Here is a 15195-nt window from a genome sequence, read left to right as displayed (position 1 = left end):
GAAAACAGCAGTTTAAAGGGCATCTAGACTATACCAGAAAGAGATCCATGTACCAACCCTAGTGTGTTAGTCAGGTCTTCGCTGGTGGCTCAGACAGTAAAGAATCTGCCTGCAAAGCAGGAGACCCAGGTTTGATCCCTGGGTCAGGAAGATACCCTAGAGGAGGAAATGGCAACCTACTCCCATTTTCTTGCCTGGGAAATCTCATGAACAGAGGAAAGAAATCCATGTTCTAACCCTAGAGCTTCTGCCAAATGCACAGAGAAGTGCTGGATCCCTTTGTGGGGTCAGAGGCAGCAGAGAGCACCTTTGTTTGCCTCACCCCCAGAACTCTCCCCAGCCCTCATTCACTCCAGCTCTAGCTACCCCACCAAGGTAGCCTTGGACTTAGCACTCCCCAAGGCCTGACTCCAGCCCAAGCCCACTCTAACCTCAGCTGCTCCGCCTAGGTGGCCTCAGATACCTAAGTGCTCCCCAGGAGTTGCCCCTGGCAAGCTTCAGCCCCAGTAACCCCACTGAAGATACCAGGTGCAAGCTGTTTACACGGGAACACTCCACATAAGTCCATTCCTTGAATACCAAGATAGGTAGCCATTTCATCTAGTTCATAGAAACAAAAACTAGAATTCAAACAAAATATGCGTATGGAGGAATATATTCCAAATGAAAGAACAAAACCCTAAAGAAAAACAAAACCCAGGAAAAATCCTAAAGAAACAGAGTTAAGTAATTTACCTGGTAAAGAATTTACTTTACCTGGTAAAGAATTCAAAGAGATGATCATAAGAGTTTTCACCAAACTAGGGAGGAAAATGGAGAACTTCATTTTAGTAAAAATTTCAACAAAGACTTAGAAAATGTGGGCAAGAATTCAATAACATGATAATAATGCAGTCCACATTATAATTAAAATGTCAAAAATTTGAATATATTGTGCCAGTCCTTCTGCTTTGTGAAGTTTCTGCTGAAAAATCATCTAATAGACTTATGAAGTTTCTCTTGTATGTAACTAGTTCTTCCCTTACTGCTTTTAAGATTCTCTATCTTTAGTTTTTTTATGATTTTTTTTTTTGACCATGCCTTGCAGCATGTGGGATCTTATTTCCTTGACCAGGGATCAAACTCATGCCCTCTTCATTGATTACATGGAGTCTTAACCACTGGACCACTGGGGAATTCCCTATCTTTCATTTTTGACATTTTAATTATAATGTGTCTTGGCATGGATCTCTTTGGGTTCATCTTGTTTGAAAATCTCTGTGCTCCCATCTCAGGCCTTAGGTGTCTGTGTCCTTCCCCAGGTTAGGGAAGTTTTCAGTCATTATTTCTTCAAATAAGTTTTTTGTCCCTTTTCTCTCTTTTCTCCTTCTGAGGCCCCTATGTTGCTAATGTTAGTATACTTGATGTTGTCTCAGGGATCCCTTAAGCTCTTCACATTTAAAAAAATCCTTTTTGCTATCCTGATTGGGTAATTTCCACTACCCTGTCTTCCAGATCACTAATTTCATTCTTCTTCATCCTCTAAACGGTTTCATCTCAATTATTGTATTCTTCATCTCAGTGTTATATTCTTTTTCATCTCAGTTATTATTTTCTTCAGTTCTTATTGGTTCTTTTTAATACTTTCTATAGTTCTCTATCTTTGTTGAAGTTCTCACTGAGTCTGAATTGGCATATGATGACCTCTATTCTGCTCTGTTGACCAAATGTTGTCACATGGCTGAACCCAGATTCAAAGTGTTGGAAAAAGACTCCAACTCTTTAGTTGGAGGACTTGCAAAGTTACATGGTGTGTACAAGGAGGGTGAAGAGTTGGGCTATTAATGCACGTGTATTATAGACACTCGTGATAGTGATTCTCTACTTCCTTGCAGGCCTGAATTGCTGCTCTCTATGCCATACTGTGGACAAGAGAAAGTCCTCCTGGATCACTTGGTGGAGCCTGCGAAAAATCTGCTACCAAATAGTGAAACACAGCTGGTTTGAGAGCTTTATTATCTTTGTGATTCTGCTGAGCAGTGGGGCACTGGTAAATTGTCATGGTCTTGTGGGGACATTGCGGGGCAAGGCAGCTGGGTGGCTTCATTCCGACTTGGCCCTTCAAGGAGCTGTGAATGTGGGGGAACTAGGAAGAATTGGGATTTCTGTTGGTGTATCCTCTTAGGGGACAGGATTTTGCCATGATGTTCTGAAGAAATGCTGCAACTGGGAAATCCCCAAGGCGAAGAGGCTTTACCTGTGGGAAGCATGACCCACGTCAGCGCTTTATTTTTATGTGTTTATTTATTTATTTGTCTTTTGGCCATACCACACACCATGTGGGAACTTAGTTCTCTGAACAGGAATGAAACTTGTGCCCCCTGCCACTGAAGCACGGAATCTTAACCACTGGACCACCAGGGAAGTCCCCAGATTGGAACTCTAAAGTGGCTATTGGAGTCTTGACCTTAACTCCAAGTCTGTCCATCATTCCTGGAGGATTTCTAGACATTTTCAGCATATCCTACATGTTTCCTCCTCTAGATGGCAATGCTCCTATTCTCTTTTTTTCCTGATGGCCCTTGTGTTGCTTTCAAAAAGATAAAAAGTTTAGGAGAAGTCTACAGGGGCTAGAATAGGATATAAGTTGCCTTGGTATTTTTCACTACTCATGATCCTTTGAGAGGAGGGAAAAGAGATACTGTTTTATGTGTATGACAGATCCTTCCAAATTGAAGTATGTTGTGAGTTCTGATGAGCTTTGGAAATAACTGAATCAATCAACCTCCCTAGCCATATGGTCATGAACTCCTTTCTGCTCTCTCTCCTCACCTTGTCCTTCTTTCCTCCTCTGCACACATACCCTCACCTTGAGCAACAGTATTTTCTCTCTTATCACCTACATGTTTCTCTCTCTCCCTCCCATTATGTCTTGTGTTTCCTCTTAAAATGGCCATAATGTAAAACTAAATTCTCTTAGTATTTGTCATCCCAGGTGACTGGAGTACTGAGTTCCCCTCATTGATTTAGAGTCACAGAACATTTCACAGTAAATTACTAGGAGGGACAAGGACCTGTCTTGCTCCTACACCCCTACTTTCCTGGTTAGTGCTTTACACCTGTATAATCTCCAGATGAGAGGAGATGAGCATGCACTGGAGTCCACCAGAGCCTGTGATCAACAGACAGCCCATTTGCCTGCTTTGCTCTTCTTCAAACTCTTTGCAACCCTGTGGACTATGGCCTGCCAGGCTCCTCTCTCCGTGGGATTTCCCAGGCAAGAATGCTGGAGTGGGTTGCCATTTCCTTCTCCAGAAGGTTCTTCTTCCCAACCCAGGGTTCAAACCCATGTCTCCTGCATTGGAAGCTGTATTCTTTACCACTGAGCCACCAGGGAAGCCCATTTACCTCCTTACTGCTACGTAAATTATTCCTGAAACAAAAAAGCAAATTTCTCTAAAACAGTCCCAGAGAATTGCCTTGATTAATTTTTTATCACTCGTCCTGTAGGCGTCCCTGTAATCTTCCAGTGATTAGATTTCATTAGCTATCTACACTTCCAAGTGACAAGGTTCTTGCTCTTATTCCACAAATAATCGCTGTTATCTGTCACACCCTGTGCTATTTAGTGGAAAAGCAATGTTGTTGTCACAAGGTCACACAGACACCTGTGTGAGAAAACTTACAATCAGAGAAGCAGCAGAGGGCACACAGATCTCCTAGTTCTCATCTGCCTTAAGATGAGGCAAGAGTAGGCTGGGCAGAGTGAGACTGAACACACAATGCAGAGGCTTCCAGGAGACAGACACAGGCCTTGTTTCACTGCACGTATTTATAGAGAAATGGAGACAAGAAACATCTAGTCCCTCGCCACTGTATTTGGTATATGGACCAGCAGCCTCATATCACCTGGCAGCTTATTAAGAATTCAGAGTCTTGGGCCCACCCCAGACCTGCTGAATCAGACGCTAGGTGGTTTAAGGCTCATTAGAGTTTGTGAAGCTCTGATTTGGGCAACTACATAGAAATGGGAGCATCCTGGATTAGGCCTAGTTACATTATGGGAGCTTCCAATGCTCAGTTCTGATATCAGCCTGCTCTTCCTTTGAGCAAACTCAGACCTGCTGAGCCAGCTTGTTGCTAAGCTTCCAAAATGAAATGGGAAATGAGCTTTCAACACCATTCAGATTTGTCTCTCCTAAAGAGGCAGTCAGCAAAAACAAGACCGGGAGCTGACTGTGGTTCAGACCATGATCTCCTGATTGCCAAATTCAGACTTAAATTGAAGAAAGTAGGGAAAACCACTAGAACATTCATGTATGACCTAAATCATATCCCTTACAATTATACAATGTAAGTGACAAATAGATTCAAGGGATTAGATCTGATAGACAGAGTATCTGAAGAACTATGGATGGAGGTTCACGACATTGTACGGGAGGCAGTGATCAAGACCATCCCCAAGAAAAAGAAATGCAAAAAGGCAAAATGATTGTCTGAGGAGGCCTTACAAATGGCTAAGAAAAGGAGGGAAGCGAAAGGCAAAGGAGAAGAGAAAAGATATGCCCATTTGAGTGCAGCGTTCCAAAGAATAGCAAGGAGAGATAAGGAAACCTTCCTCAGTGGTCAATGTAAAGAAATAGAGGAAAACAATAGAATGGGAAGACTAGAGATAGAAGACTAGAGATCTCTTCAAGAAAATTAGGGATACCAAAGGAACATTTTGTGCAAAGATGGACACAGTAAAGGACAAAAATGGTATGGACCTAACAGAATCAGAAGATAGTAAGAGGTGGCAAGAATACACAGGAGAACTATACAAAAAAGATTTTCATGACACAGATAACCACGATGGTGTGATCACTCACCTAGAGCCAGACATACTGGAATGTGAAGTCAAATGGGCCTTAGAAAGCATCACTATGAGCAAAGCTAGTGGAGGTGATGGTATTCCAGTTGAGCTATTTCAAATCCTAAAAGATGATACTGTTCAAGTTCTCTGCCCAATATGCCAGCAAATTTGGAAAACTCAGCAGTGGCCACAGGACTGGAAAAGGTCAGTTTTCATTCCAATCCCAAAGAAAGGCAATGCCAAAGAATGTTCAAGCTAGTGCACAATTGCACTCTTCTCACACGCTACGAAAGTAATGCTCAATATTCTCCAAGCCAGGCTTCAACAGTCTGTGAACTGTGAACTTCCAGATATTCAAGCTGGATTTTAGAAAAGGGAGAGGGACCAGAGATCAAATTGCCAACATCCGTTGGATCATCAAAAAAGCAAGAGAATACCAGAAAAACATCTACTTCTGCTTTATTGACTACGCCAATAAATCTTTGTGTAGATCACAGCAAACTGTGGACAATACATAAAGAGATTGGGATACCAGATCACCTGACCTGCCTCCTGAGAAATCTGTATGCAGGTCAAGAAGCAACAGTTAGAACTGGACATGAAACAACAGACTGGTTCCAAATCAGGAAAGGAGTACATCAAGGCTGTGTATTGTCACCCTGCTTATTTAACTTATATGCAGAGTACATCATGAGACATGCTGGGCTGGATGAGCAAAAGCTGGAATCAAGATTGCTGGGAGAAATATCAATAACCTCAGATATGCAGATGACACCACTCTTATTGCAGAAAGCGAAGAAGAACTAAAGAGCCTCCTGATGAAAGTGAAAGAGGAGAGTGAAAAAGCTGGCTTAAACTCAGCATTCAAAAGTGCAGATCATGGCATCTGGTCCCATCACTTCATGGCAAATAGATGGGGAAACAATGGAATCAGTGAGAGACTTTATTTTGGGGGGCTCCAAAATCACTGCAGATGGTGACTGCAGTCATGAAATTAAAAGATGCTTACTCCTTGGAAGAAAAGCTATGACCAACCTAGACAGCATATTAAAAAGCAGGGACATTACTTTGTCAACCAAAGTCTGTCTAGTCAAAGCTGTGGTTTTTCCAGTAGTCATGTATGGATGTGAGAGTTTAACTATGAAGAAAGCTGAGTGACGAAGAATTGATGCTTTTAAACTGTGGTGTTAGAGAAGACTCTTGAGAGTCCCTTGGACTGTAAAGAGATCAAACCAGTCAATCCTAAAGGAAATCAGTCCTGAACATTCATTGGAAGGACTGTTGCTGAAGCTGAAATTTCAATACTTTGGCCACCTGATGCGAAGAATGGACTCATTGGAAAAGACCCTGATATGGGAAAGATTGAAGGTGGGAAGAGAAGGGGATGACAGAGGATGAGATGGTTGGATGGCATCACTGACTCGATGAACATGAGTTTGGGCAAGCCCTGGGACTTGGCGATGGACAGGGAAGCCTGGTATGCTGCAGTCCCAAAGAGTGACTGGTGTACTGGTGTCACAAAGAGTCAGGCAGGACTGAGCGACTGAACTGAAAGAGGCAAACAGGCAACCCCTGACCTTCAAGAGCTTGGAGGCTTGTAGGCAAGACAGATGGAGTCCAGACAGCTATAACTAGGGCCATAGTGATACACTCAGAGAAGCAATGTGCCATGTGGATGGCACCTAACCCATTCCTGTGGAAGAAGGACAGTTTCCTACAGAAGATATCAGCTAAGCTGATATCTTAAAGGCTGACCAGGAGCCGGTGGGGGAGAGGAGGAGATGAAGGGCCTTCTTCAGTCAAAAGCCCACTTGGGGGTTGAAAGTGAGACTGTTTTATTCTCTATTCTTTTTCTCTAGGGTTGCGGGACTGTGAGATTACCTTAATTCCTAACAGCATTGCTGATTTCTTTCTTGCCTTCCCAAGTGACTTGGCAGGGTTAGTGCCTCTTCTCTCCTTTCTTTCATCCTCAGTAACACTGTAAAGGCCAAAAGGACAGCTTATAGCCTAGCAATACAGACCCTGAAGAATCACACACACACATACTTTGGGTTAAGGAAATGTTTGAATGTAGTGTGAAAAAGGGTCTCTCCAAAAGCTTAGATGTCTAATTTTCGTAGTCCCACTTAATGAATGTTTGGGCCTTCCCAGGTGGTGCTAGTGGTAAAGAACTTGCCTGCCAGTGCAGGTAGACATAAGAGACTCGGGTTCGATCCCTGGGTTGGCAAGATCCCCTGGAGAAGGAAATGGCAACCCACTCCAGTAGTATTGCCTGGGGAATCTCATGGACAGAGGAGCCTGGTGGGATATGGTCCACAGAACCTAACATTAGGGTTAGGATTAGGGTTAGGGTTAGGCAGAGAGTCGGACATGACTGAAGCGACTTAGCAACATTTGAAGTAATTTACATTGGGAGCTCTAGCCCAGTGCTTCCCAAACTTTTGCACATCATGGTTCATGTACAAAAATGATCACATCTGTAGGGAACACTGGGATAAGTGGATAATGCTGTTTGTGGTGGGGTTGGCGAGCCTCAGGGTTGGCAGGATCCAGAGTATGAACTAAGGTTTTCAGACTTGATGTTATAAGCAATGAACAGCCACTGAATAGAGCCACCCAGGTAACTAGGAGGATGAAAGAAATGGTGAATGCCACTGGGAGGTTCTGGGAAAGTTGGCAAGATATTGTTGGCAAGAGTTGAAAGGATTAGGAAGACCAGGAGATAGTGTGATGATCCATTAGGAAGATTTTTTTTTTTTTTTTTTTAACATTCCAGGGCCCATTGATGAGACTCTGGGAAAATATAGTGGCAACGGAAATCTAGAAATAGGATTTTCCTTCTTTTGTTTTACTTACTCAAGGAATTGTTTCTACTGGAAAAGTTCAGCCTTAAGCAAAATCTCATCACCAAGAGAGATCCTAGTTTATTCAAATAAGGAAGAACAATAAAAAGTAAAGTCAGCAGAGAGTTCAACCTGACCTATGCTGTGCTTTATCATTTCAGGTATTTGAAGATATTAACCTTGATAAACAACCCAAAATCCAAGAATTACTTAAATGTACTGACACTATTTTCACATACATTTTTATCTTGGAGATGGGTCTGAAATGGGTGGCCTTTGGATTTAGGAAATATTTCACAAGTGTCTGGTGCTGGCTCGACTTCGTCATTGTGATTGTAAGTTTACCATCTCTGTATAATGTGCAGGTGGGATGGAGGGGGGCTGGGTTGTGGTGGAGGAGGGGATCACATGGAAGTTGCTTTTCCCGTGTGCCTCATACGAGTGCCTCTCCAGAATATTTTTCTTCACATTTATCTATCAGCAGTCCAGCCTTTCCTTGGTCCCATTCCTCATATGCTGCATTTCATATGCTCACCATCTCAACCCTTTCTCATTGTACTCATTTCTCATGGTACTCATTCACTTCTCTCCATAAGCACCGCTTATGTCTGATGTACATCTAGAATAACTTTGCACATTCTCTACTTTTCCTTCTCCTTCCAACTTTTAATTTCTTTTCAAGACTTCTCAAAGCAGGTTAGCAGCCAGCAGATTAGGCTGGTCTCCCATCTTGATTGTCAAGCAACAAGGATTATTCACATACATTATTTTTTCCTATTTAATCTGAACAGCAGTGTTCCAAGTTAGGCAGACCTATGTGTTGTCTACCACATTCCAGACAAGGAAACCTGAAGCTCAGAGGCTTAGCAGCTTGTTTCAGATGAGATTGGAATTCACACCTTGGTCTGTAAGATGCCCAAGGCCAATAGCAGTAAGAGTAGGTAACATTTTTCGACTGCTTTCTCGGTACCAAGTAAGTAAGTACTGCTTACTCTGCCATATGCCTCTTATGCATTCTCTCTTTTAGTTATCACAGCGTTTCCATGTTGCAGTTATTATTTTTCCCAGATACATATAAGTAAACTAAGTCATAGAAACATGTTTGAGGTTGCCCAGCTAGAAGATGGAAGTGAAATCACTTAGTCATGTCCGACTCTTTGCAACCCCATGCTCCTCCATCCATGGGATTTTCCAGGCAAGAGTACTGGAGTGGGTTGCCATTTCCTTCTCCAGAGGATCTTCCCAACCCAGGGATCAAACCTGGGTCTCCCACGTTGTAGTCAGATGCTTTACCATCTGAGCCACCTGGGAAGTCTTTTGAGCCTGGGAAGAAGAAGGAGGTGAGACTCAAATCTAGTAAGACTCCCTGCAAAGTCCTTGATTTTAACATCTATAGAAGGCAATGGCACCCCACTCCAGCACTCTTGCCTGGAAAATGCTATGGACAGAGGAGCCTGGTAGGCCACAGTCCATGGGGTCGCTAAGAGTCAGACAAGACTCCGCGACTTCACTTTCACTTTTCACTTTCCTGCATTGGAGAAGGAAATGGCAACCCACTCCAGTGTTCTTGCCTGGAGAATCCCAGGGACTGGGGAGCCTCATGGGCTGCCGTCTACGGGGTTGCACAGAGTTGGACACAACTGAAGCGACTTAGCAGCAGCAGCAGCAGCAGCAGCCTTTCTATAATGACCTAATTAGTTAGATTTTGTCCCTGCTATTTAAGAAAGTAGGTATGACAAATGCATAGTATACACTGTGTGCTCAGCACACCACACTGGAGAGCCATAATTTTGTTGGCGGGTACAAATAGGCCGTGTGGTTCAAGCATTTCAGAAAGTCATCGGTGCCATCAGAGCTCCAACACCAGCATTCCCGTGAGCATCATGAGGGTCCCTATCAGTTTCCAGAGTGCTGGTCATTGTGCATCCATTGTCTTATTGATTATAGTGGAGGATGCATAAGACAATGGACAGACTGTTGGTATCTCTGATCTAGGACCTGTGGTTTACTGGCCTAAACTTAGGAGACTGATTCTTTTTTTTTATTTTTGATTGGAGGACAATTACTTTAAAATTTTGTATTGGTTCCTGCCATACAACACTGTGAATCTGTCACAACTATATAACTATATATATATCCCCTTCCTCTTAAGCCTTCCTCCGTCCCCCTTCCCCGCCGTCCTGTCCCCTTAGGTCTTCAGAGAGCGCCAGGCTGGGCTCCCCGTGTTGTGCAGCAGCTCCCCACCAGCCATCTGTTTCACACATGGTAGTGTTTATATGTCAGCGCTACTCTCAATTTGTCCCATCCTCTCCCTCCCCTGCTGTGTCCACAAGTCTGTGTAGGACACTGATTTTAAAGCTGTTTCTTTACTCTCTTTCTGTGTAACCTCAAGCAAAGTGCTGGAAGTTTTGATATCAATTTCCAAATGGATATAAATGAGAGTGTAGATTCTAAATTGCCCAAATTTGCCCAGATGCAAAATGGAAAACATACAGCTAACAATAACTATTTAAAATATCAAAACAGTAGTCGAGTGCCACACTTTCAAAAAGGACACCAGGTCCAGGTGGTTCTGAAAACAAGTTTTACCAACCTTCCAAGGAGCAGTGCTATAGACCACATGATTGTGTCCCCTTACCCCTCCCCTGAAATTTGTATTGAAACCTGATCTCCAGTGTGTTGGAGATGGGGCCTTTGGGAGGCAGCTAGGACATAAGAGCATTGACTCCAGAGCCCTCATGAATAGGATTAGTGATCTTATAAAAGAGACTCCACAGTTTCTTCACTCCTTCTGTGAAGACAGGGAGAAGATGACTGCCTATGAACCAGGAAATAGGTCCTCAACCAGACACTGACTCTGCCAGCATCTTAATCTTGGAATTTCCAGCCTTCAGACTGTAAGAAATTTCTGTTGTTTATATATCCAGGCTATGGTATGGTATTCTGATATAGCAGCCTGAACTAAGACAAGCAGTGCATCCCAACCTTACTCAAATTAAGACAAGGAACAGAAAAGGAGGGGAGGCATGCAAACTTATTTAATGAGACAAACATAACCTTGATAACAAAATGAATGGAACAAAAATGCATAGAGCAAGAGAAGATATAATCCTTTAACTATATAGCTTTATAAATCCCAGAGAAAGCACTAAGTGTAGTCCACTATTACTGGTACCAGCCTTAGCACTGTACAGACCCAATTCCATCTGAAACAAGGTGCTGATCCACTGGGCTTCACAGTTCATGTCTGTAATGTGGTAGTGAAGTTATGTGTGTGTGTGCTAAGTCAGTTTAGTCGTGTCTGACTCTGCGACGCTATGGACTGTAGCCTGCCAGGCTCAGCTGTCCAGGAGTTTCTCCAGGCAAGAATAGTGGAGTGGATTGCCATGTCCTTCTCCAGGGGATCTTCCCGACAGGGATTGAACCCATGTCTCTTAAGTCTCCTGCATTGTCAGGTTCTTTACCACTTAGGACCATGTGGGATGCCCAGCAGTGATGTACACCACTGCATAATGTGAATAATCTTCTTATGTTGCTTGTTACTCAAGATTAAATAAAATGATCTTTATAATTTTGGAATAGGAAACTGCAAACACAACCACAAATATATATCAAAATATAAGACTTTCTTTTTTTTTGTTCAACAACACCATGATTATAAAAGACAGGCTAGACCCTCGAGACAGTATATACCACATATAAAACAGATAGTTGAGCTTACCGGGTAGATCTGCAGTAAAGAATCTACCTGCAGTGCAGGAGACACAGGTTGGTCCCTGGGTCAGACACAGGTTTTGTGTCTGGAGGTAGGGTTGGTAACCCACTCCAGTATTCTTGCCTGGAGAATACCATGGACAGAGGAACCTGGTGGGCTACAGTCCATAGGGTCTCAAAGAGTCAGACACGACTGAAGTGACTGAGCACACATGATGCATAACAGATAGTGATTATCCACTGTAAATAAATACCGCCTACAGATCAACAAGAAAAAGACAACCCAGTGTAAGAATGGGAGGAGGATGCAAACAGGCAATTCACAGAAGGATCTTGAGTTGCTAACAAATGTATGAAGAAATACACACTAGTCATATCACCAGTTAGCACAAAAATACATATTAAAATGAGACTTCTTTTTACTTATCAGACAGACAAAAATTTTTAAGTTGGATAATATCTAACACGAGAAGGATTTAGGAAAATGGAATTTCTAATCACTGCTAACTGCTATACAAGACATTTGGGGAAAGTTTTGCACCATTAAGTTAAAATTACAAATGAACCCAATTTACAATTCCGGAAATACCACTTCTAGTTACACGTTTAAGGAAAACTCTTGCGTATGTACCCAGGAAAAATGCATGTCTGTCTAGTTTGCTATTGTTCATAGTAGCAAAGAAATGGAAATAACTTAGGTATTTACCAAGGAGGAATGAATTCATAAAATATAAATATATGCTGTAATATTCCATAACAGTCAAAAGGAGAAAACCATAAGAATATATATCAACATGATAGGAATCTCAAAAACATAGTACAGGGAGATTAATGCAAGCTAGGTAGGAATAAAATAAAACTAGTGATAGCTTCCCACCTGGAAGAATGCCACAGAGTGGAAAAGAACGGGGATATGTTCTTGTCAGCGTTTCTCATGGATGTTTCAGTTAGGGGTGAGGTTCCAGGTGAAAAGGTATACAATGTCCCTCCAGGAACATCTTCTCCATTTACGCTAACAGTCATTTAGTAACACCAGAACTGCTAGGCTTAAGAACCCTTTTCCCTCTGGTTAGGAACAAGGTCAACAGTCCATGGGGTCACTAGGGTCAGACACAACTTAGTGACTAAACCACCACCATAGGAACAAGGTAGGCGTATTTGTGCAAAAGCTAATTAAATAACTCTCCCAACAGGCAATGCTGTCACAAGCAGAAGAACAAAACAGCTTATTTGAAAAAGCCATTATAAATAAGCACATTTTGAATCAATGGTGATTTTAAAAAATTGATTATGAATTTAAGAATCTGGTTATTCTGCCATATTCATTCAATTTCTCTTACTCTGCAAATGTGTTACTACTGCAATGAGATTGGCTAGTGGGAGGTGTTTTTAGATACCAATGAACTTTGCCATCAGCTAAGTCAGGAGTATCAATAATTCACTTCCTGTCCTGCTGAGCACTCTCCATCTAAGTTGAGCCTCTGAAGGCTCTGCATAATCAATAAGAATGGCTGAAAATCTGCAAATAGTGTCTTCAACTTAAGCTCAGCATCTTTATTGAGCTTTAAAAATTTTTTCTTATTTTATTTGTCTGTGCCAGGTCTTGATTGTGCTAGTGGGATCTAGTTCCCTGGGCAGGGATTGAACCCATGCCCACTGCATTGGGAGCACAGAGTCTTAACCACTGGACCACTAGGGAAGTCCCTATTTGTTGAGTTTTAATTTAGTATGTTTACAGAGTTCTCCAATCCTCTGTCATATCCCGCTGTAAGGAAGCATGTTAGGAGAGAAAATTGGATTTAATTCTCCAAAAAGGAGCTGTTTGAATGAGGGAACATGTTAGCCAAAAGGAATTCATTCATTCTTTCTTTTTTTTTTAGAATTATTTCTTTGTAACTTTTTATTTTGATATTTCAAGCTTATGGAAAAGTTGCAAGAAGTTGCAAAAGAATCCCTTACACTATTTCCCCAGATTCACCCATTATTAATATTTAAGCCCATCTGCCATATCAGTTTTCCCTGTATTTTTTCCCCTAAACTGCTTGAGATTAAGTTGTAAGGATCACACTACGTTAGCCCTCAACATTTCAGGGTGTATTTCCAAAGAACAAGCCTGTTATCTCACACAGTCACAAAACAATTATCAAGGTTAGGAAATTTAACATGATCCAGTACTAAATACCACATCCATTTTCGAATGTTCTCAGTTGTCACAAGGTCCTTTATGGTTAATTTACCCTATGCGCCTACCACCACCTTTCCCCTACTGCAATCTAGGATCCCACTCAGGATCCCACATGACATGTCATTGTCATGTCTCTCTGGTTTCCTTGAATTCACAACAGTTTCTCAGCTTTTTTTGGTCTTTCATTAAACAAATCATGTAAACGCACTGTTCTCACCCATATGGGCTGGAGCTTTGCCAGGCAAGGAGAAAAATAGCCTCTAACCTGCCCTCCCCTTCCAGCTGGGTCTGGTTGGTTTCTGTCTGGATAAACCACTGTGGGCATGCATTCGCCTCTCAGAAAGATGGCTCTTAACACCACTGGGTTCTCTGGTCACCAAGTTGGATGTACTATGCATAGCTTCCTTTCCCACCAGGTCTCTGTGACCAGTCTCATCGACTTAATGGGCTTGAAGTCCTTCCGGATTCTTCGAGCACTGAGGCCCCTGCGAGCACTGTCCCAGTTTGAAGGAATGAAGGTATGTTCTTTAGATGGAATGGAGGAAAGTCAGCTAGCAGGGAAAGGTAGAGAAGCCAACTGCTCTTCTTGGGCTGGACATCCCTTAAATTGTCAAACTTTTCCTGGACTCCTTCCCATCTGGCCCACTGCTTAGAATTCAGAGGTAGAGAAAAGTCCAAGATATAGTCTTCACCTAAAAGCACTTCTGTGACAGTCGAGCTAGGCTCTGGCTTCCCTTCAGTCCTAGGGCAGATGTCTCAAACACCATCATCAGAAGACACTTCTCAAATGATCCTGTAGCAACCGAAAGGACCTGTAATGTAGGGAGCTGAGAGCAGGGCTTGCCATGGGGTTGGGGTTCAGGGTTGGAATGTAAAGATGAGGTTTCAAGAAATGCAGCCCCACACATCAGACCCATCCTGGGAAGATTAAGAGCTTGGTGAGTCTCACACATCTGTTATGTTTTTCTTCTGCTTTGTTTCCTTAAGGTGGTAGTTTATGCTCTCATAGGTGCCATACCTGCTATTCTGAATGTTTTGCTTGTCTGCCTCATTTTCTGGCTCATATTTTGTATCCTGGGAGTAAGTCTGTTTTCTGGAAGATTTGGAAGATGTGTTAATGCAACAGATGTAAAATCAGTTATAGATTATAACATTGTTGCAAACCGTAATCAATGTGAAAGTGGACATTTCTATTGGGACACCCCGGATGTCAACTTTGACAACGTGTTAATGGCTTACCTTGCGCTACTGCAAGTGGTAAGTGCTGTTGGTTTGTTTTTCACTCTGGGGAAAGAACCCTTAAAAGAATCATAAACCATTTCTCAGCTAATAAAAATATAATGACTCCATTGAAATAATGTAATCAAACCCCAGTTTCCTCATGGGAGCTAATGCCCTCTGGAGTTGTTCCCCACTGAGCATCGCCAACTTGATTGTCTACTGAGCTTCAACCTCCAAGACCCTGTAAGGGTTTGGACCTCACACTCTGTCCTGTGGTGCCTTGTTCTCCTTAGCTCCAGCCAGAGAGACATGGAGCCTCAGATGCCAAGCCACACCTGTAGTAACAGTTCCCTGTGGGAACAGTCCCATGTCAAACCATGGTTGCAAGGTCTTGGACAGAT

The 15195-nt window shown here is 42.5% G+C and overlaps 1 protein-coding gene across 1 annotated transcript in view; it reads left to right on the top strand.

The window, feature by feature from the left end:
- The window catches only part of SCN11A (sodium voltage-gated channel alpha subunit 11), an 89583-nt gene that overhangs the window by 51178 nt on the left and 23210 nt on the right, over window positions 1-15195 (top strand). Inside the window, exons 19-22 of the mRNA XM_015459490.3 lie at window positions 1875-2029; window positions 7836-8009; window positions 13990-14091; window positions 14561-14830. Coding sequence (XP_015314976.1) covers window positions 1875-2029; window positions 7836-8009; window positions 13990-14091; window positions 14561-14830 — 701 coding nt within the window. The remainder of the gene's footprint in view (window positions 1-1874; window positions 2030-7835; window positions 8010-13989; window positions 14092-14560; window positions 14831-15195) is intronic.

Source organism: Bos taurus, chromosome 22 (genome assembly GCF_002263795.3).
Source record: "Bos taurus isolate L1 Dominette 01449 registration number 42190680 breed Hereford chromosome 22, ARS-UCD2.0, whole genome shotgun sequence".
In the NCBI taxonomy this organism is placed as follows: Eukaryota; Metazoa; Chordata; class Mammalia; order Artiodactyla; family Bovidae; genus Bos; species Bos taurus.
The sequence above is the reverse complement of the archived record's forward strand: the minus strand, read 5'-3'. Positions and strand labels throughout refer to the sequence as shown.